Below are 23147 nucleotides of genomic sequence, written 5' to 3'. Positions count from 1 at the left end.
GATATAAAAATTGTGCCTCTAATACGAAAAAAAGGTTTGCATGCTTGAGAGCACAGTACCATCAAGAATTCCTAACAGTATTTTTGACAGAATAGGGAGAACAAGCTCTCATGGACAGAACTTAATAGTACAAAACAATCACAAGCATCCTACAGTGAATTCTGACCATCTGTGAGCGCAGTTCCAGAAAAGGACACTCTTGAATTGTCGTTCACACAGCGTTGGCTTCTACTCTGCCAGGTCTTAATCAAGCCTTGAAAGGGCTCCATACTCAAAGCACAACAGACCTGAGTTTGGGTGGCCTTGACCCTACTGCGAGAAAAGTCCTGCAGTCAAAGTACAGTAGGATACAGAGATGCACAGAGATGCAGCAGGAGAATGCACCTGCTAAACAGCAAATCCAACACGCACACCAATTTCTGATCTACCACAGAGTGCTGTCCTGGGAGGCACTGAAAAATGACAAAACTACCATTTCTGTTCTCTGCTGCACAGCCATGCCAAACACGCACGCTGTTCTCTGCACACACGCTGCAGCCAAGGCCCCTGAGCAGAGCAAACGCTGCCTACAACACGTCGGGAGCTCCGCTTCCTGCTGCTGCCAAAGGCTGAAAGCTGGCTCTAAGAGCCCACAAATCAAACAGCTGTCAAAGAGGAGCCATCAGGCAGATAACAGCACGAACAAAATGAAGTCTCACACGCAGGCTGTGGCGTTCCCATGAAGTCACAGCTCCCCAAGAATCAAACGTGATCCTCTCTAGAAGTGTCGGGAAAGCTTGAGGCGTCGCTGCTGACAGCAGCCCTGCTGATTTTGGCTACTCTCACTACAGTCAAAAACTGGAAAAGCCCACTTTCAGGCAGGATCCATGCGGTGCTGCAGCCCAGGTGGGCTTTTTCTCTCCGTGAAAAGCCTTCACGTTAAGCTTACCTGACATAGGAAGTCACTAACTATCCTGTGAAACGTGGTACTCCTGAATCCACGAGCCTTTCTCCCCTGTGCACAGGGCCCTGAGCTTTTCAGCCGTCCGAGGGACAATGTGTGAAAGCAGCTCCGTGGCTGTGTGTCCTGAAGGTTCATCGCTGGCAGAAACGTCCAAATACACAACAACAGGGCCGGTGTCCTTTGACAGCTCCGCTGCCACAGAGAGCTGGCCCTTCTGCAGCTCTGACAAGCTCTGCTGGCATTCTTCAATCTGCTCTCGAAAGAATCAGCCAGTTCTTGAACTTCTAATCTGACCGCAACTCGCTCTACTTCCACTTCACCGTCTGAAAACAAACCCAAGAAGAGATTTCCTTAGCTCTACTCACTGCAGCCAGAGATCAGCAGCTTTTGTTCTGTAGGATCTCCAGGGTAAAACAAAGCCAAACCGACTGCAGGAGAGACCGGAAGGAACTGTAAAAACCACCCAACCGACTCACCAGCATCACCTGTAGCTGTCCAAATTCAAGCAGTTTGATGTCTCAGAGGGCAATGAGTTCATTTCTGTGGCGATGACATGCTTTGCACACACCTCAGCAACTCGGCCCCTTCTCACGAGGCTCCTGGAATACTTCTGCTGTGTCCGGAAGAGGAGCTTCAGCTCTCCAAGAGCTCCTTCCGCTGAGCGGCATCTCTGGCCCAGCTGTAAAGTTCTGCCCTCTCTTTGAAGACAATTCCTTCACATTCTTCTCCAGTGGCTTTGTACCCTCAGCTCGACACTCATCATGCACTGAAGTGAATGAAAAGCCCTGCCTTCTCCAAATGGGAGAGCCCAACAAGTTCCAGCGTTTGAAATTCATTTTAGCAATGCAACACTGCCTGCACCACGCTGCATAGCAAGTTGTTTGATTCTTAAGCTATCCAGTGTGCTGGCCACAATTCCCCAGCGAAATTTCAGGCCTGCTGAATGATGTGCTAAGTGATAACGCAGCACTGTTAGCATCCCAGGTGCTCTCCTCTTAAAGACCGTGAAATAACTTCATGCTGGCATCTGACAGAACAAGAATCAACTGAAAATAATAAACGGAGGCCTCACAGCTGCATGTCCTCCACGCTTTCTACGTGCGCATTACTGGCTTTTAACATTCTTCAATTGACACATCTTCCAAAGCTACAGAAAAACTTGGAAGAACTGCAGAAACGCGTGACAGACAAGCATTTCTGGTGGGAGAAGTGACACCGAAGGAGAAAAAGAGCAGGTAAGGCGAGAAAAACCCCACAGAAGTCATACTGTGATGAAGAGATGAGGAAAGGCAGACAGATATTGAAGAAAGAGGAAGACGACATTCTGCAGACTTCACCAGATCAGCTGTTCCAATTAAAGGACACCACCTACTGTTTATTGGTGCTCTGAATCATTACACTAACCTGCAATTAAGGTCTGTTCTTTACAGGAGGCCAAACTAGAAGATTACAGTCATTGCAAGCTCCTCATCCTATTAGGCACGCTAGGGTCAAACACGAAATCCAGACACGAACAACTGTGTTAAGCCTTACAAAGCTACGCAAGGCTACTTCCAGTTAAACTCATCTCTACTTGAGCTTGCAGTTCTTCTCCTTCCTAAAAAGCTGCATCACCACCTCCTGGTAAATCCTGAGATACGTGAGCAGTTTCTGTGCATTCTGCTTCTTCGCTGCTCGCAGCTGACTGCACAAATTCCGCTGCTGTTCACTGGTTGCTCAGTATGTAAATCTGTACAAGGAAGGAAGAATAAGTCAGCACGATTAATAAAACAGGAAGCAAATAAGCCATGAGAGCCTAACTTTCAAACTACATTAAGGCTGGACACTAAGAATAACCGCTCCCTCCAATAAAGCCGCATTTCCCCCCTCCTCTCCCTCCCTCTCTCCCTCCCTCCCTCCCTCCCAGCAACTGATAAATTTCTCCATTTCTAATTACAACTGCAGTACAGAGAAATCATGACTGAAAGTTCTCAGTCTCCAACTTTCCTACAGCTCCTACAGCTCCTACTGCTTCAGAGCAGCTAAGTAACAGGGATTAAGGGAAGCGAACAACTGGGCAAAAAAACAAACAAGAACTCTTCATTACTCTTAAGACACACTCAAGCTGGACTCGACAAGAGACTGAAGTGCCTTTGGAGCAGTGCGATTCCAAAACGAGCACCATTTCCCTTGGAAACTGCTCTGAAATCCCTCCACTCTTACATACCTGCTAGGAGGAATTCTACCAGCCAAAGCCGTTTCTACTTTAGGAGGCAAAGCTGTTTCCTTTCTCTCCCTGAGACACCTGAGAAGCAGTAACACATTCCCTCTGCAGCTCAGGTTTGACTGGGGGGCCTGCTGCCAAGAACAAACATCAGTGGAAAACAGCTGATAAGACAGCTAAATACTGAGATCATTTCTGGCACGTACATTATGAAGCAACCTAACGATACTCAGAACATCTTGCATTCAGAGCTTTTGAAAAGGCATCCTTAGATAAAAAGACACTCATTCAGGATAACTAAGGAACTGTAAATCCGCCATGCTTTGGTTTTCTGCTGCTATCCAAGAACCTCCGCGCAATAATGAAGATTTCAAACTTGCCACTGCCACTACAGACACCAGCTTCCTTTGACATTTACTTATATTTCTGGTAGCCCAATATGTGCCACCTTTTATTACTATACAGACACTCACAGCCTCAGAAAGGGTGACTGGCCAAATGGAAGATGACAGGTTTTCTCAGTTGAAGTACTGTTAGAGTCTGTTGGTTCCAGCAGCACTATACTTTCCCCTTCCCTTTGAAATTCAAGTCTCAGACCAGGAACAGGTCAGCATTTTCATACCGTTACAAGAATTAGTGATGGCCTTACACCAAACAAAACACAGCTACAAGGAAGAGCCACACGGGAATCATCTGCAGAGGAAAAGCAAAACCAAGGACTGCAAAAGCCAGTCAGAAACGGAAAGCTGTCTGCAGCAGCTGTACTACCGATGAGCTCTGAGCATGTGAAATTCCAGAAGATCTGACACAGCGACTGAACAGAACTTATTTCACATCTCTTCTGGGAAGCACAAGAAAAACCAGGGCAATCCAAGGCATAAAGATGTAAAGCTACCGGAAAGGAATGGAGGCAGAGCAGCAGGATGCCTCCGAGTTGAAGGGATGACTCGAGTTGAAGCTGAAGCACACGTGCTGCTCTCGTAGTGGCCAGTCAGAGCGAGGCCTGCGCACATCCACTGCCAGTTCAGCTCAAAAAGGCACTCAGCACTTCACCCTGACATCTTAAACAGCGCCTCGCACACATTCCAAAATCCTACCCGCAGCTCCCTGTCTCACTGCAGACCAACGCTGAATCCTGCATAAGGCACGTTTCTGCTCTCACGTGCAAACAGCTACAGCTCAGCATCACTCAAGTTGAAAGTCTAGGATTTGGAGATCACAGACCTGCACTGGCACTGAAAGAATCGACGTCCTATTAAGACAGAAGAACTCAATGACCAGCACTAATGAATGACTGACTAATGAGCAGCACAGCTGAATAAATTACTAGCTCAGTTAACGCTCACCTTCTTCCAGAACTTTAAACGAGAAGTCGGAGGGCCCATCTTGTGCTGGAGGAGCCAGCTTGGATGCCTCGCTCTCCCAAGGTTCCTGAGCTGCACTGCAGCTTTTGGCTGCTTCAGCCACTCCCGGTTTTTCCTGCTCTGCTTTCTGAGATGTTCAAATTCCATCAGCGCTCCTTCCTGGAGGATTAAAGCCGAATCCAAAGAGGGAACCGATGGCCGAGGTCTTGCCAGATGGGAATGTCTTTTCGTTACTGAAAACGCTCTTGACACATTCAGACCTCAATACAAACTTTGGAGCAGACACCACGGTTTTTCTTGGCGTTTCACAGGTGCTTAAAGCCTCTGAGGCCTCTACAGCGGCATCAGAACCATCACCACCATGGCTGAGGTCGCTGTGTTCCCTGGTAGCTTCCTCCAGCACAGCTACAGAGTTGGCACCACAAGGAGACGCTTTGGCTGCGTTCGTACCAGAAACATGAGCTGTTATCCACGTGCCTTTCTCACAGCTGGGCTCACTCTTGTCCCTGTTTGCTGTTTCTTGAGATTGGAGTGTAACTCCACCACCTGAGGGCAGTTCATTTTTGTCTTTTCCATCCATGTTTGTCAAGCCTGCTGTACGCTCCTTGGGCGGATCGTCTTCCTTAGCGCAATTTGTATTGCACTCCTCTATGCCAAATTTAAATCCACCTGGAGGCATCCACACTGAGAAGTTACATCTTCCCTCTGCAGGCTCCGCTTCAGCATCTGCCAGATTCTGAGAGGTACACGCTGGGGTTTTCCCATCGAGTTGAAAGGACAGTTCTTGAAGAGATACTGCTGAACGAGTTTTGTTTGCGTTCTGCAGGGCAGCACATTTTGGGGCAGCGGGTTCATTTCTCACTGCAGAGATGTTACAGTCCCACTGCCCTTCCTTTGTCGCAAAGGCGGATCCTAATTTGTCCTGTGCGGCACTGACACAGGACTCTGCAGGTTTTAAACCTGTGGGTGCAAACGCAGGTCTTGTAAAACAGCCTGCTTCAGGCAGAGGTGGATTTGCGCTCGCCTGGGGCAGGCCGTAGTTGTAGCGATCATCACCTCCACGAGGAGAAAGGATTCCAGCAGACGGAGCATCAAAACACACAGGTGCACCACAGGTGCCTTGAGGAAGCACAGCAGCACAAGTGCTGTGCAGAGGCGGCGCGTGGATCGCTTGTTGCTGAGCACGTCGACGTGCTGAGGTGCAGCTCCGTTCGTGCCACAGACAGGCGCCTACAGAAAAACACACCGTTACTTCCTCGTGCAAAAGGAGAAAAAGGGACCAGGGGGCTGAAGCCCATGCAACGTGCACTCTTCATAGCAAGGTGCACCTTAAAATTAGATTTCAACTCTCATCAGTTTAAACTGAAATCATACGTTCAAAACTTGGATGGTACCTGAACACACAGACTGGAGAGAAGCGTAAGTGAACTGACTCATTTCCTTTAGTACCAAAAAAGTCAAAACCAGCAAGTCCCCACACTACTTTGGGGAAAAGAACATCGCAGACAACGAGCAGAGGACATTGCCAGCACGTTAAAAACATCTTTTGCTGGCTGCTTCTCCCAAACCCCACGTCCCAAAGATCAGCTGATAATGGAACTTTCTGCCTGTCTCCAGCAGACCTCAAGTGTAGTAAATGCTCTCTAGGGAACCGCAGTGATACCCAGCTGCACACAGAATCACAACCAGCTGTTTCCAACAAATCAGTAGAAATGGCTTGAGCAGATTTGTTTGTCCTCACCTCTGTTGGTGGTACATTGGTTGCAGCAGTTCTTCCAAGACACTGCGAGTCACAGCAGGTGACTGGCTACTGCAAACAGACGGGCCAGAGGTAGCAACTGAACACCAAGTAAAGGGTTTGCATCCAGCTTTCATTTCTGACTTGAATGAACTTTCCCCAGGGACCAGTTTTACTCATTCATCTCAGAACACTGCAGAAAGGTTTTAAGAAGTCTCACTGTTTAGCTAAGCGGTCAATTAAAAATCCAGCATCGACTTACCCTTCCAAGGAGCTTCACGAAGGTGTTGTGCTCTCCCATAACCATCTGACACAGTATCTGCTCCACAGCTTTCAGCAGGCCAGCGATGAGATGGCACGCTTACACTGCAACTGTTACGTTTCATTTCCCGTGTTTCATTCTGTTAAAGACAGGGTTTCAATTAAGAGAATGGAAACGTATGAAACACAGGTATGTGGGGAAAACCCAAGGAATGATCCCTACGCTCCTTTGCTATTTAAAAGCACGTTCAAGATCTGAGACAAAAGAAAAAAGAAGAGTTAACTGCTGCAATAATCCACGACCTGCCCATGCTTTACAAAACCGAGACTGTGCCCTGAAGCTAGAAATAAACCCAGAACCAAGATGACAACAGCTAAGCTGAAGAAAGCACAACTTTCTGCACACACAATCCTCAGCATTACTTCCTATATCTGAGTACCAAATTAGAGTTTGTAGGCAAAGTTTCACTCTTGCCCTGAATTTAAGCGGATGTTTATAGCAGTTCTCTTCACTGAGTTAAGAGGTAGCCTGGCAAGTGAAGCTTAGTTCAGTGCTTGGGTGACAAAGTACTTACCAGAACAAAAAGATCAACTCTTCTGCATCCAGTATAGTGACAAAAGCTGTTTACCTTTAAAGCTTCCACTTGCTGACACAGCTTTTGAAGTAAGGACTTGTGATCTTCTGCCCACTGCAGGAGAGTCTGAGCAAAGAAAATAAGAAAAGCTTACTGAACTTGGATTTTCTTACACAAAAGGAACACTTCCCTAAAAGAGTAACCGGCTAATAGAGCTGGTAGGTGTTAGTTGGTGAGAAAGAGAACTTCTTGGGTGATGGAACTGCATCTTTCACTTCCACGTGCGCAGCTCGTGAGATGTTTCTGGAGGCAAGACTTCCCTCCTCACCGTTCTCCCCAGGCTCCCGGATCACTGCCTCCAGCATTTCCGTCACAGCTCTAACAGATACCGGCAGCTAGAAATGGATTGGAAACGCAAGTCGTGATGGCAATTCTTCCTCAGAGCAAGAGACTGCGTCCTGATCGACGGCGGCACAGCGCACACGGCTTTCTGCAGAAACTCGGGGTGTTTTTGCTGTTGTTTTCCCCCAGGAAAGCCCCACACCTGTTAACATTAACTAAGAGGACCATTCACACAAGCATTGATTCTTGTACTGACTTGGGCAGCTACTGACGGGTCAGAGGAGCTTTCCTCAGTGATCTTCATCAGGCAGTGCTGCCTTTCAACAAGACAGGCTCTGCGTTCTTCTTGTTCCTCTGGTAGCACACCATCACTCTCAACCTCCTCTGCCTTTCTTTGACCAAGCTAAGTAACAGCACATCGATCAGGAAGAACTGGTCAGAACGCAAGTGACAGAAAAGCATTCTGAGGTAATGCAATTTACAGACTTACAGTGCATAGGTTCCAGTGCGAAACCGCAGTGTTAACAGCTTCAAAGGCTAATAAAGCATCATCAGTTTTGCCTTCAGCTGCACCCAGCGTTGCAAAAGCCACACGTGCCTCTTCTTCACAGGCTGCAACCTGGAGGACCTACAACCAAAGCCACAGACAAGTCACACACAACACAGTGTGGACACCTGGAACAGTCGGTGTAAGACTGTAAGCATCTAGTAAGTAGGCAGATAGGAGGAGGTTCAGACTATGCCTGCTTTCCCTGCATGACAGGAAAGCAGCTTTTCAGAAAGCTGGTGCTAAGGCAGTTCAGTGTCCTCCAACCAGAGAGTTTTAAAACTCCGAGGAGTTCAACAGAAAGATCCTACCAAACCTCAGCATTAGCAGCACAGCGACAAAAAAATAAGACAACCACCACCCATCAACACACAAAGCCAACCAAAACAAAACACCAACCAACCATTGGCATGCAAGCCCGCGACGTACAACCCCTCTTACTCTCCTCTTTGAATATCCGTCAGTACCTGGATGTCCACACTGTGGAAATGCTTGAAGAGAGCATCAGCAGGTTCAGGAATACTTCTGTGCTTTTTGATAGTTTTCAAGCTAAGCAGAATTTCCTTCCAGTAGCAGACGCTTCTTCCCATAGATTCTTTCTGGTCGCACGAGTTCAGGCTAACGCCCTGTTGAAGAAGAGAAATTCAGACTGCCACAGAAAATTCCAATAACGTGTCATTCTTACTTTTTCTTCTCTGATGCAGTTGTTTTCTCGAGAAGTTTCAAGAGCTTTTCTCTGACACTTGGGACGTATTTCAGAAGGTCTCTCTATAGTCACAGAAGGTAACACGGGGAGAAAACAACGTTGCTTTTACCTGTGCTGTTCAGAGCAGTGAGGTAGAGAGTACTTGTCAGGCAAGGTGGTTGCTCCAGTCATGCCACCAAAATCAGCAGCACTTCTCAGTACTACATTCTCATCTGATTTTATTTAGCCTGTTACGTTTGCAAATCAGAGAAAAACAGACGGTACTTATTTACAGACAATCTTAACTTACTGTTGCTTGCAGGCTTCTTGCCCAGTGTATAATTAAGGCAGGTGAAGGCCGTGTCTCTCTAGGGCTCACACAGTACTCCATCCATGCTGTACAAGAAGCTTCAGCTTGGCTGCCGAGTCTGGCCTGAATGTCACCAGAAACATTCCTCAGTTAGCATTCCCTCTTTTCCATCTGCTCACACGTCATTTGTTTGATGAACACAACAAGCAGCTTTAGTCCTAAGCCAGCACTTCTTTACAAATGCAATATCAGAAACGTAAAGCCCGTTTTTACAAAGCTCTTCACCATCTCACACCCCTGCAGCAAAAAACCTTGAACGTTCAAACAAAAGGAACTGGTTTTATGCAGCCCATGGCAATCAATTCAGAAGCCCTCTAGAAGGTTGCTTCCAATATTTCCCAACTGAAGCATTCCTACGTTGTTTTTTTCTGCATGAGAGTACACACAGCATCCCACCAGGACCTTTGCTTCTCAGTACAGTTCTGCTTGCACAGCAGCAACGGCAAGCAAGGAGGTTGATGTGTGCCACGCTGAGTGCTGAACTTCTCTTGCAGCTCTAAGTTGCCAGTGAACACCATCCCGAGTAAAAAATCCTGCTTTGGTAAAAACAAACAAACAGAAGGAATTAGGGACCAAAAAACCGGCATTTAAATGCATTTAACAACTTGGGAAGCTTGCTTACTTCAAGGACCAACAGGCAAACGGATTCAGGAGCATCTGTTTCCAGTCTCGATGTCTCGTGGGGCGAGTGAAAAAGTTGTTGTAACGATCTGCGCAGTGGGAATAACGCTGACACAGAATTCCACTGCAAGCCAAGCCACGCGAGGTGCTGGAGACCACAGCTGTGCATCCAAACAGCACCTGTGCAACAACAAGGGTTGTGAGAAGCCAGGGTCTGCGTCCGAGTCAGGAAGACCTGCCTCTGATCAGAGCTGGGTTTCACTGCAAGAGGAGCGAGCTCTGAACGTTTCTCCCAGCAAAGCACTTCCCACCAACCTCCTCCCACCTGCTCGCCTCTGTCTAACAAGCTGCTACCAAGAAGTTCCAAGTAAGATGCCGCCTTCTTCAAGTGACTTCTGCACCTGTTCACACTGCACAAATAACTCCTGCAGAAGCAACAGCTACTTCACAGAAGGGCGCAACCAAAGTGCATTGGCACTTGTCAGTGGTTTTGACAAAGCACAGAATGGAGATAACATCACACTTCTCCAACAAGGAAAATCTTTGGCCTACGAGCAAGAAGCACAAACCGTTTTGTAAGTTGTGCGTTATGTATTTAAAACATGATGAACAAACTTCTTCAGAGAGGCCGCAGTAGCATAAACTTCTGTTTCATATATAAAACAGATGCACAAATATAACACACATACAAAGAGAAAGGGCCATAAGCCTCCTTGCTTTGCACCCTGAATAGTCTACCTGTTTCCGACCACTAAGAGCCAAGTAGGAGGCCACCAGCATTCTACTCTTGTTACGCTCAAATTCAAAGCCAGACTTCACCTTCAAGTTAAGCTTAAAAAACGGGAAGACCTCATTAGTTCACAACTCATCCTGGAATCATTTCGCTTTCATGCCTCTAACCTGTGTTCACAGATTACACATAAATAAGTACGGGCCTTCCTGTCAGCACTTACCAGCGTACAAGCACACAAAGCTCAACAGGCAGCTTCAACTGGAAATGAATCAGAACAGACCAGAAGACAACAGTGTGGAAGCAGGAAGTATGTGAGAAATTCTTCAGAACCTGGCACGATGACGCTGCCTCTCCGCCGCAGCTGAAGGTGGAACTTCTTGCAAAGCAGCCTCTCATTAGGGGAAAGATGAACAGCTGTGACAGACACTGGTCTGTTGCTGCAAATGAAGCACTTGGAGAAGAACCTCTGATACAGAGTCACGTGTATGCGGAGTGTAAGCAGCACCTCTCACCAATATCGTGTTCAGCAAGTTCTCCTTGCTCTGGTGCCTGGGGACTGACATCTCCCACAGCCTCTGTGCCGAGAAAAGATCTCTCTTTAGAAGCTCCACTCCCAACGAGGCTTTCAAACAATGTAAATAAACCACTTTTGTTTGCAAAAGATTCCACAATCGCTTTCAAGAAGTCTTCCTTGCCGTGGCTTCAGTTCAGCAGCCTATGACCTAGAAAAACATGGTGTCACATCAGAACACTCAAACAAGGACAACAGTGTTTGATGCAGTGGGTTGTTCCTGCTGCTTCCGGCTGGGAAGCAAGATTTCCCTTCAGATATTTGCAAATTTCTTACTTACACTCTCCCTGTAATTAAGCCACTCTTCTAGCATATGGGCTGACAGCAGTCCCAAGGCATTTTCAAATCCAGTTCTCCAGAGTTACTGTGAATTTTTATTATAAGGGCGCTGCAATTGTCCTCAAAATAAGTAGCTGTCAGTCTCACCTATTCAGGAACAATTCAGCCCGATGCCCGGTGTTTTCTTGGTTTTCATCTACAGCCCATAGGACAGTGAAGACTGAAAATGACTGCCTCAGCTTTACCATAATAAAAAAGAAAAAGAAAGAAAGAAAAAAAGAAAGGAAAAAAAGCAGCAAACCTGTTGGAACAAAGAAGGGAACAGAAGTGACAGGAAAAGAGCAGTATTTTCTTTTACACTTGGGACGAGCAGTGCTTACAAATAGTGTATTAGTAGGCAGAAACCAGCAGACTAGGAGACACTGGAAGTCAAATTCTATCTTAACGTCCTGCAGACACAAAGAAAAAGCCCAGTACGTGTCAGGATCAAACCGCTGCTTGCAATTCATACGCAGCCAAAATGCAGAACGTTTCATGGTGTGTTCCAAGACGCCAAGCGTGCTCTTTAACAAGCCTTTAACTCTGACATGAGCTGCTCATAAGATTAAAGCAGAACTACGGAACATCTGTAATTACTGGTTTTATTACCACACTGGCTTTTTCGGTCGCAGGCCAACATTTCCAGCACATCTTGCCCAGCCCCATCTCCTCTTATTAGTTTTGACTTTGGTTTAGGAATCTGGCGAGCAAAGAAAAGAATTGCTACAGCTTCTTGACAACAAAAAGCAAATCTCTTCATTTAGTCTTACAAGTTAGGAAACAAGCTTGTTTCTTTTCAGGAAAGGACACGAGGTGAGAAACTGAACGATTGCAAACAGCTGTAAGAGCGCACAAGAGAAAGCGATGTTCTGAGCGCAAGCACTTGTGCAAAAGGAAAACTGATTGCATTCCATAAAGCACAGAATTCAGCTTCATCAAGCTCTGCTGTCTATGCAAGAAGTGTGCGAGAGCTACTCGGGTCATTCCCCTCCCTCCCGTATCAATAACCTTAATGTCAGTTAATGCGGCTGCATTACAGAGAAGGGAACAGCCTACAGCAAATACACTCGTTAGCCCTTCAGAGTCGTTGCACTGCTGACAAGTGAAACAGCTGAGATTTTCTTCACCCCACTTGAAATCTTTCCAACAAGTACGGAAGAGTAAGATTTGGCGAGGAGACAGCCTTAAAAACAGCAGCTAGTTTTTGGAACGCAGGCGTTCAGTGCGTGCACAGCGAGAGCACTCAACTGCAACCACTGCAGGCACAAACGGAACAGGGACCGACACGGAAAGCGTTCAGGTACCACCAGGCTGCGAGTTCACACGCATCTCTCCATCGTGCCGCGCTGCTCTGCGCTGTTTCCAGCAGGAAAGTTCCAGCACGCACGTAGAAGCGTCCCGCTCCGCACAGCGCCGGCCTCGCGACCGCCGCCTGCAGCGCGACGTCAAGGCGCCCGCGGAGCCGCTCGTCTCCAGCGAGTTCCCCAGCGCCATCGCCGGGCCGCGCCGCCCGCCCGGACGCCCCGCTCCCCCACCTGCCGGCGGCCGCCAGCCCGCGCTCGCCGCTCTCCAGGAAGGCCCGCACGGAGCGGAGCGGGGCCGGGGCGGCGCGGGCTCGGCCTCGCTGAGGTCCCCCACGTCCCCGCAGCCGGAGCCCCGGAAGCGGAGCGGGCGCACGACGACAGGCATCGCCGCGGGCAGCCGGGCGGAGCCGCGCGGTGAGGACGCGATGACCGAGCGCAAAGGACCCCGCCCGGACTGCCCGCCCCGTTCGGCGGACTGACCAATGGGAGAGGCGAGGGGGCGGGGCCGAGCGCGGGCGCCCCGCCAACGGCGGCTGCCGACGCGAGGCCGCCGCGACGGCGATGGGGCCGGCGGGATGGCGGAGCCGCGGGGCTCCGCGCGGAGAAAGCGGCGCTCCGCCGCCCCGTGCCTCGGGGACGCCGGGCGGTCAGGGGAAGGCACCGCCGCCGGCCCCGTCCGTCCCCCGTCGGAATCCAGCTGTTCTCGGAGGCGGAACCGAGCCGTCCTCCGTCGTTGCGGCGAGGCGCCGTCCCCGCTGAGTGACGTCATCAGCCCCGCGACCCGAGCAGGGGGCGGCCGTGCGGAGCAGCCGGGCCTCCGAGAGCCGCCTCGGCTTCTGCAGGCGGCTGTTCGGGGGGCACCGGGGCGGGGGCCGGGCTTCAGGTGCTGCAGGGGCCGCGTGCCGCTCTGCGTTGGCCTCGTGACGTCGCTGCGGTGCTCGGGGTTCCGCTCGGCGGGGGCGGCTGCCCTGCGTCTCCCCGCCTCCCCCACCCCGTGCGTTTCACTGCCCTCCTCCCCTCCCCCTGCCACGGATCGCCCGCAACCCCCCCCGTCCCTCTGTGTGACCCCCGGGGTTGCGCCTCCCTCCCCCTTCTTCCCCCTTCGTTTCCCCCGTTCTGATCCCTGTCGTTCTCTTCCGGGCCTCCCCTCTGCGCCTCCCCCATTCTGACCCCCAGGCTCCACCTATCTGTCCCCCCGCCCTCCCGCTCCCTCCCCTGTCCCCCGTTCTGATCTCTAATGTCCCTCCACCCCGTCACGAGTCTCCCCATTCTGTGCCCTACAGTCCCCCCACTTTCCCAGTCCCCTCTATCTGACCCCCAGAATCCCCTCTCCTCCTCCCGGGTACCCCCGCTCCATTTCCCCCATTCTGATCCTTAGAGTCTGCCATCACCCCCCATTACCTTCTCTTTGACCCCCAGGGTCCCGTGTCCTCCTTGCTCCCTCCGCCTTCTGACCCCTTTTTCTGACCTCTGGAGTCCCCTGTGCTCCTCCCTGACCCCTGGAGTCAGTTCCCCCATTTTGACCTCCATTCCCCCCCAACCGGACTCCTTTTCTGCCCAATAGAAGCCCCCCACAACCCCTGGCTCTCTCCTCCCACCCCTTCCTCCCTCCAGCCCCAGATGCGCTTTCTGCCTTGCAGAGGCTCTGTTCACCCTTTTCCCTTCCACAACCCACTAAATTCCCCTCCAACTCTTTTTCAACCCCAGAGGCACCCCACTCCCCTCTTCTCCCCCAGATACTCCCCTGAGGTCTACCCCAGACTCCCACCCCATAGAAGCCCCCCACAACCTCCTCACCACTCCTAGACCCCCTTTCCTCCCTGTAGAGACCCCACTCCTTTTTTTTTCCCCCTCACAATCCTCCATCCACTCCCAGACCTGCCCTTTCTGCCCTACAAAAACCCCTTTTCCCCCTTTCAACTCCTCAAGTTGCCCTCCACAATATTCCCCTCCACAATGTACCCCTCCACCCCCAGACCCTCCTTTCCACTCACAGAAGCCTTTCTCCTCTTTTCTCCCTCACAATCTCCTCCCCACCCCCAGGTCCCCTTTCCACATCACAGGGCTTCTAGCCCACCACAATCCCCCAGTTTCCCTCTTCCACCCTTTCTCCACCTCCAGACCCTCTTTCCAGCTCACAGAAGCCCCACTCACACCTTTCCCCCCGTAGATTCCCCACAACCCCCTGTCCACCCCCAGACTTTCTTTCCACCTCTAGAATCATAGAATCATAGAATCACCAAGGTTGGAAAAGACCTAAAAGATCACCCAGTGAGGAAGACTGTGAAGCAAAACAGACCTGGCTGGCCTGAAAGGGTCAAACAGGGAACACGCGGCCCCTCCTGAAAGGGAAGGACTGCCATGTGAAACTGGCAAGCATAAGCTACAGCTTCTTCGTTCCGTGACCAAGAGCAGAACGTGTTCTGTGGAGAGAACACCTTTTGATCTCTGTACTGACCATAATCCACAAAGAGCTGATTAAGTAATGACGTATTGCTGTCAGCTGCATGAATGCTATCTGATTGAAGTATTGTACACTCCTGTAGCTAAAAGATATAAAAGCCCTGTAACAACAATAAACTTTGCTTCTTGCGCCACCAGAGCCTCAGCCCGTCTGTCCCAGGCGTCTTGAGCTGCTCTCCGTCATCTGGTGCCGAAACCCGGGAATCTCGGACTCCAATGACAAAGGCGTCGCTTCCTCCCACGAGCCGCGGTTGGTGAGTTGAAATAGGGAGGTAAGGACTGGGGCATTGGACAGATTGTTAGATAAAATGGGACAAGCTGCAAGTACTGAACGAGGCCTTTTTTCTGCAGTGCTGAAATCATTATTCGTTGCCCGAGGAGTAAAAGTGACTCGGGGTCAGATTAGTCGTTCTTCAGATTTTATAGAGGAAGAATGCCCCTGGTTTCCCAGGGATGGAACTATTAATATGGAAACGTGGAACAAAGTAGGTGAAAGACTCCAGGGCTGTTATGCTGTGCATGGTCCTGAGAAGGTACCTATGGATACCTTTACGCTTTGGACTCTAATAAAAGAATGTCTCAGAGGAGACACAGGAGATGAGAAGTGGCAGCGGACCACTCGCTCAGCAGAAAAGTTATATCCTGCCTTGCCGCCATCAGAATCTCTCCATCACATCCCTTCGTCCATCGGCACCCCCACCCTCCCCTCCCCAATATGAGCAACCTTTGGTTTGTAAATTAGCAAACGACTGGCCGCCTTGTAAACCTCCTGGCACTAACATGACAAAGGATATTTTACCCCCCGATGATTGGGGAGAGTTAGAAAAAGAGGCTGCTGAATCTCACCATAAGGACTCAGCGGCTGTATTCCCAGCGTTACAGGCTGCTGATGCCGCTGTGCAGACACAACAGACAGTCCATCAGCTCCATCACATCCCCTTGCTGTTCTGCCTGCCTTTCGAGCAGGGCGAATGCCTCCCCCGCCTGGAGCAGATGCTTTGCTTATGCAACAATCTCCTATGCAATTGGCTTTGAAAGAAGCTAGGAAAGCTGAGGAAACAATAGATGAATTTTCTGGGCAACTTTTTCCGTCTCAAGTTTTCCCTGGCATACAGCATCAACTTGCAAACGGTGGCATTCTGAATGATTATGAGCCTATTCCTTTTAAACAACTGAAAGAGCTTAAAGCTGCTCATATTCTTCCCCCTTCTGACTGGCAAAGCTTGGCGAAGGCTGTGTTAAGTGGAGGTGAATATTTGCTTTGGACTTGCGAATATGCAGAACGGTTCTTCTTGTGCCCCTTTATTACCAGTTCCTCATTTTGGAGTGAACCCCAGGGGATCAATGCCTAATGATCTGTGGCAGATGGATGTCACACATGTACCTTCCTTTGGAAAATCTTCTTATGCCCATGTAACAGTTGACACTTTCTCTCACTTTGCAGTAGCCTCAGCCTTGTCTGGTGAAAAACTCTCTCATGTATGCAACCATCTTTTGCATTGTTGTAGCGTTATGGGAGCACCGGAATCATTAAGAACCGATCACGGGCAGCTTATGGAAGTAGTGGTTTTGCAACCTTTTGTCGACAAAATTCACCATGAAACTGGAATTCCACATCATCCAGAAGGCCAAGGCATAGCAGAAAAATGGAATCATTTACTGACAACTCAACGAAAGAAAATAAAAAGGGACATGGGGAATTAAAGATACTCCGTCCTCTATGTTATCACATGCATTATTTGTTTTACATTTTTTGACACTGGATGATGACGGAAAATCGGCTGCGGATGGACATTGGAGTAATAAAACAAGAGATGAACCAATGGCATACTGGAGAGATCCAATGGACGGTAAAACTTATGGTCCTGATCCTGTACTGATGTGGGGCAGAGGATACGTTTGTGTTTTCCCTACAGACGAAACCTCACCACGGTGGATACCGGAGAGAGACGTCCGACATGCCGGAAACCAAGGTGGGAAAACTGCGGAGGAAGATGCAGAGACTGACTGTAACCCAGACCTGGGAAAGAAAGATGCACGAGAGAATACGACTCGTGGCCCTAATCCTCAGGACCTTGTGGATCTCACATCACGGATGTAAAGCTGAAACATACTGGGCCTTTGTACCCAATCCTCCTATCATCCACCCGGTTCCTTGGGATGAACCCGTGCACATTCCGGTGTGCAGCAATCAAACAATGTTTATGGGGCAATATTCAGATGGACGCATAATAGAGTTCTCTGCGCGTTTTAATTATTCTGGAAAGGTTGATGGTATGCCTGTATGTTTTCAGATGAATCAAACACAATCCCTGTGTGAGAGAGTGGTAGTGCAAAATGATTGGGATACCAATGTTTCAACAGGAATTCATTGGGCTCTGAATGTTCTCTATATAGATTTAGCTAATGGGACAAGAGGTTCTGGAACGCCTCCCTTAAATTTTCCTTTATGTCAAAGCACCATCACTCCAAAAACAGAATTTGCACCTTTATGGAGAGCATGTCGAGCTAACGAAACGGTGTGCATTGATTCCACTATGTGTGATTGGAATATGATAGGAAATCAAGGGCGACCAATTGATTTGGTCTCAGGAATTTGGACAAAAAACAATCCTACGTTCTATTCTAATTTATGGAAAGCAGTCGCAGCTATGGACAAAATCAAAGCAAAACGATTAAACTTGACTTGGATTCAATAAATAATAAATGGGCAATGACTGCAGAGTTACACAACTGAGTTTTATATGCGAGCTTGTGCTCCAGAACCTCCTGCCTTTTTAAGCGGACCGCTAAATATTGTAAGTAACATAGTAAACTGTACCGACTGTATAATCTCTAATTGTCTTAATAGCAGCAGTAGTTCCTTCTTGTTAGTGAAGCAACCCGATTGCGTCTATCTTCCTGTAAATTTGACACATTATTGGTATGCTGACAAGGGAATGGAAATCCTCCAAGAAGCTGCTTTGCCATTAATAGAGAGATCCAAGCGAATGGTCGGATCAATAATAGCCGGAATAGCTGCGCTCAGTGCTGCCATAGCAGTAACTACAGTCGCTTCTATTTCTTTAACAACTCGTATTCAGACAGCAGCTTATGTTAATGAGTTATCAATTAATGTATCTAAAGCGTTACAAAATCAAGCTACATGGGATGAAAAGATTGAACTGCGTCTCAATTCCTTAAAGGATACAGCAGACATCCTGGGAAGACAGTTACAAATGGTAGCTGCTCGTGAATCTCCCTTGTGTCATGCAGAATACCGAGCTGTGTGACTCCTGTTGAATGCAACAATACCAAATTCTCTTGGAACAAAATACAAGATCATCTTCAAGGCACATGGAATAATGCCAACACGTCATTAGATCTTAGGGAATGGAGGCAGCACATTCACGACATGATACAGTCGCACCATATGGATCTTTCAGTAGCAACTCAAACTACTACATTTATCAGCGCTCTAAAATCTGCATTTCCGTCCTTCAAATCATTTAGAAAAGGAATTTATGGGCTGACAGTCATTGCCATAATGATAATAATAGGAATTCTTGCTTGTCCATGCTTGATGAAAATGATAACAAATAGATTCCAAAATTTGCGTATAAATCTTAAAAAATTGGAGATGGAAAACACAAAAAATAAACCACCACCACCTCTGGTCTAATAAAATAGAAAAGGGTGGAATGAGGAAGAATGTGAAGCAAAACAGAGCTGGCTGGCCTGAAAGGGTCAAACAGGGAACACGCGGCCCCTCCTGAAAGGGAAGGACTGCCATGTGAAACTGGCAAGCATAAGCTACAGCTTCTTCGTTCCGTGACCAAGAGCAGAACGTGTTCTGTGGAGAGAACACCTTTGGATCTCTGTACTGACCATCATCCACAAAGAGCTGATTAAGTAATGACGTATTGCTGTCAGCTGCATGAATGCTATCTGATTGAAGTATTGTACACTCCTGTAGCTAAAAGATATAAAAGCCCTGTAACAACAATAAACTTTGCTTCTTGCGCCACCAGAGCCTCAGCCCGTCTGTCCCAGGCGTCTTGAGCTGCTCTCCGTCAAGGAGAGTTTGAGGATCTGAGGGATTTCACAGAAGAACTGATCCACAGCATTGCCATGGCAGAGAGGCAGTGAAAATGTATTGGCAGTGTGCAGCAGGGAATAGAGAAGCCCAGTGCCCCAGGCAGCTGCTGCCATGGTGGCACAAGCTCTGCTGTCCATCAAGGTCCCGTAGTGCAGGGGTTTGCAGATGGCAATGTTGAGTCACAAAAATGACTCTACACCAGGTTTGCACACTCTTTACTCTGAGTTATGCTTATGCAATTCTGGGTGCACTCGAACCCAACTCAATTTTACTCATATTTTACACCACATTTACTAACACTTTACTTTGGCTTTACTCACACTTCATTTTTGAGTGTGTTTCACTGGCACTTTAATCAAGGTTTACTCAAATTGCTCTTCAACCTTACACACACTTTACACAGGGCTTACTCACATTAATCTCAAGGTTTTACAGACACCCTATTCCTGGTGTGAACACTCTGTCATCCGGGCCTATCCACACTTTAATACGGGTAGACTCACACCTTACTGTGGGTTTTCCTCAAACTTTACTCCACATTTACCAACACTTTGCTCCGGACCAACCCACACTTTGCTCTGGGAGTTTCTCACACTTGACTCCAAGTTTACTCACATTGGACTCCCAGTGTATTCACCATTTTCTCCAGGTTTTACTCACATTTTGCACCAGTCATGCACACTCTTCACTCTGAGTTTAGTCTTACTCTACTCTGGGCAGATTCACACTTTACTCTGGCTTTTACTCACACTTTACTCTGGGTTTATGAACACTGTACTCTGGGTTTACTCATACTTCTGTTTTGACTGTGTTCCACTCACATTTTACTCAAGGATTCCTCAAACTTTTCTTCAACATTACTCACACTTTGCTCCTGGTTTACTCACACTTTTCTCTGGGCTTTACTGGCACCCTACCCTGGGTGTGTGCACTCTCTCTTCAGGCCTACCCACACTTTACTCCGGGATTGCCTCACACTTGACTCTGAGTTTGCTCACACTTCACTCCATGTTTCCTATAGGAAAGAAAGAAGATTTCAAAGGGCACCCAAGAAAAATGTTTTCTGATTTTACAAGGTGCATCTTGTTGCTTTTGGAGCACCATTGTCCAACTGATGTTGATTGAGGGTGTCTCCTAAGGAGATCTGCACAGGCAGGAGAAGCAATTGCTTGAGGTCTGACACAGTGCAGGCAACCTGACTGCTCACCTCCCCAGGCCTGACGTGTCTGCTGTATGCACCTGGCCCTTGCATCACTTTTCCCTACACCAGAATTCTCCACTGCAGTCTGCAGCTGGATGGTACAGTTCCTTTACACCATTCCTTTACCTGCTTCCCTAAGAGAACTGTCTGCACGCAGGCACAGGATGTTGCTTCCTGCTTTAAAACAAACAACAGTAAAGCACAATACAATTTGCCTAAAAAGAGAACACACTCCTCAGCCATATCCCACCAGTGTGGTTCACCTTCCCACTAGGACAAGTACTTTACATCAGTAGACAGGAAATGATCATTATTAATGGGGAAAAATGAAAAGGAGCAAAGCTCCACTGTGTGATCACAAGCATCCCATGCCATCTCCAAGGGCCCCAGAGATCGTGTCTGGGACAGGCAGCTTTCCAAGAGGACCTGCAGGAGAGCAGAGCCCTCTGGAAGCTGCAGATGGAACTTGGGAAGAAGGTCTCAGGGCAGTACGCTGCCAATGTTGTTTTTGTCCCTGCAGCTGCAGCCCAACCCAGCACACTCAATGCCCCCAGACAAGTCACTGGATTCCTGGGGGTGACCCAGTGCTGAAATGGCCACTGGGAAGCCAAGAAACTCTGATTTCTTCTCAGTGAACACAAACATCCATGAACCATTTTGGGTCATCGCTGTCAGACTCTCTCTACTGCTGAGTCCCTCTCCATCTGCCCTGCTGGCTCAGCAGCACCACTGCAGAGCCCTCCTTTGCCTGTGGGCCCCCCAGCTTCCCCTCTTGGGGTGGGTCCAGAGGAGGGCACTAAGATGATCAGAAGGCTGGAGCAGCTCTGCTAGGAAGAAAAGTTGAGGGAACTGGACTTGCTTAGTTTGGGGAAGAGAAGATTCTGAGGAAACTTCATTGTGCCCTTCCAGTACTTCAAGGGAATGTATAAAGAGGAGGGGGAATGGCTGTTTAGCACAGTGGCTGGTGATAGAACAAGGGGGAGCGGTTTTAAACTGAGGCTGGGGAGGTTTAGGCTAGATATTAAAAGGAGGTTTTTCACCCAGAGGGTAGTAAAGCCCTGGGACAGGTTGCCCACATAAGTTGTGGATGCCCCATCCCTGGAGGCTTTCAAGGCCAGGCTGGAAATGAGAGGCTCTGGGCAGCCTGCTCTGGTGGTTGGTGACCCTGCCTGTAACAGTGGGGTTGAAACTAGATGATCTTTATAGTCCTTTTCAGTACAGGCCATTCAATATTTCTAAGACAACATAGGCATGTTTCAGAAAAAACTGAGTCATTTGTTCAGGCAGATGAGAAGACGACCCTACTGAAATTTGTCCATGACATTTTCCTCACTGCATCCTTGAGCTCCTGGTTCCGCATGCTGTAGATGAGGGGGTTTAATGATGGAGGCACCACTGAGTAGAGAAATGAAACCACCAGGTCCAAGGATGGGGAGGAGATGGATGGGGGCTTCATGTAGGCCAAAAAGTCAGTGCTGAGAAACAGGGAGAGCACAGCCAGGTGAGGGAGGCACGTGGAGAAGGCTTTGTGTCGTCCCTGCTCAGAGGGCATCCTCAGCACGGCCCTGAAGATCTGCACATAGGACACAACAATGAAAACAAAACACGCAAATACGGCAAGAACACTAAGCACAATGAAACCAATTTCCCTGAGGTAGTCTGATTCAGAGCAGGAGAGCTTGAGGATGTGGGGGATTTCACAGAAGAACTGATCCACAGCATTGCCTCGGCACAGTGGCTGAGAAAATGTACTGACAGTGTGCAGCAGAGCATGGAGAAGCCCAGTGCCCCAGGCAGCTGCTGCCATGGTGGCACAAGCTCTGCTGTCCATCAAGGTCCCGTAGTGCAGGGGCTTGCAGATGGCAACGTAGCGGTCATAGGACATGATGGTGAGGATGCAATACTCTGCTGACATCAGAAAGACAAACAGAAAGGTCTGGGCAACACATCCAGCGTAGGAGATGTGCCTGGTGTCCCAGAGGGCATCGGCCATGGCTTTGGGGAGAGTGGTGGAGATGCAGCCCAGGTCGAGGAGGGCGAGGTTGAGCAGGAAGAAGTACATGGGGGTGTGCAGGCGGTGGTGGCAGGCTACGGCTGTGCTGATGAGGCCGTTGCCCAGGAGGGCAGCCAGGTAGATGCCCAGCAAGAGCCAGAAGTGCAGGAGCTGCAGCTGCCGCGTGTCTGCCAGCGCCAGGAGGAGGAACTGGCTGATGGAGCTGCTGTTGGGCATCTGCAGTTCCTGCTGGGCCTGGAGTCCTGTGCAGAGTGCAGAAGATAATGACGAGTCAAGAGCTTTTTCAGAGACACTCCACCCCTATACTATAACAGTGTTTCTTTCTCTTAGGACAGGGTTCATTGAACTCCATAACTTGAATTTACATGAGCTTCACCATCCCTTGAGAAGTGGAAGATGAAGGAGCTCTTGCTTTCCTCTCATTGCCTAATCATATCCCAGCCTCCTGGATACTTTCTTCCTATGACATATTTCCATTCATGTATCTTTCGTCTGTCTGCACTCAGAGTGCCCATTCCTACCTCTGTGCACTTGAATTTCTACTAGAGAAAGCTGCCTGTTTGCTGGACAAGTGCATTATTCATGTCTGCAGAGAAGCATGGAAATTTCAGCTGGTGCAATCCTTTGGGAGAAGAGGGGCTGAAAGCACATGAGGAGTTTGTGCGTGTAACTGCAGGCTGAGAAACGTCCAGTTCAGGACTCTTATAGCTGCGTTCATATTTCACATCTCCTTTCAGATCTCTGCCTCCAACTCATTCTCCTTCCCTAAGGACAGGTATGGGAAAATCCCTGCCTTGTCTCTCCTCTTGCAAAGTG

General features: G+C 48.8%; 1 protein-coding gene and 1 pseudogene across 2 annotated transcripts; both read right to left on the bottom strand.

Annotated features, from left to right (window-relative positions):
* Positions 1-330: 330 nt before the first annotated feature.
* Positions 331-12932, bottom strand: LOC128077424 (E3 SUMO-protein ligase RanBP2-like; annotated as a pseudogene).
* Positions 12933-15337: 2405 nt separating this feature from the next.
* Positions 15338-22553, bottom strand: LOC128077423 (olfactory receptor 14J1-like). Of its 2 annotated transcripts, XM_052676564.1 has the most exons (2): positions 21640-22547; positions 15338-15356 (listed from the first exon to the last, which is right to left on the bottom strand). In XM_052676564.1, the coding sequence occupies exons 1-2, from the start codon at positions 22545-22547 to the stop codon at positions 15338-15340; spliced, it is 927 nt and encodes a 308-aa protein (XP_052532524.1). The 2 variants fall into 2 exon arrangements, with proteins under 2 accessions (XP_052532524.1, XP_052532525.1); XM_052676565.1 differs by lacking the exon at positions 15338-15356 and having other exon boundaries at positions 21597-22553.
* Positions 22554-23147: the final 594 nt, after the last annotated feature.

The sequence above is a fragment of the Tympanuchus pallidicinctus genome, unplaced genomic scaffold (assembly GCF_026119805.1).
Source record: "Tympanuchus pallidicinctus isolate F22 unplaced genomic scaffold, pur_lepc_1.0 scaffold156, whole genome shotgun sequence".
NCBI classification, from domain to species: domain Eukaryota; kingdom Metazoa; phylum Chordata; class Aves; order Galliformes; family Phasianidae; genus Tympanuchus; species Tympanuchus pallidicinctus.
This window is presented reverse-complemented; position numbering and strand designations above follow the sequence as displayed.

Bases quoted from the DNA above. Each gene is read 5' to 3' on its own strand.
- LOC128077423 (XM_052676565.1), bottom strand. From the start codon at position 22,547: ATGCCCAACAGCAGCTCCATCAGCCAGTTCCTCCTCCTGGCGCTGGCA.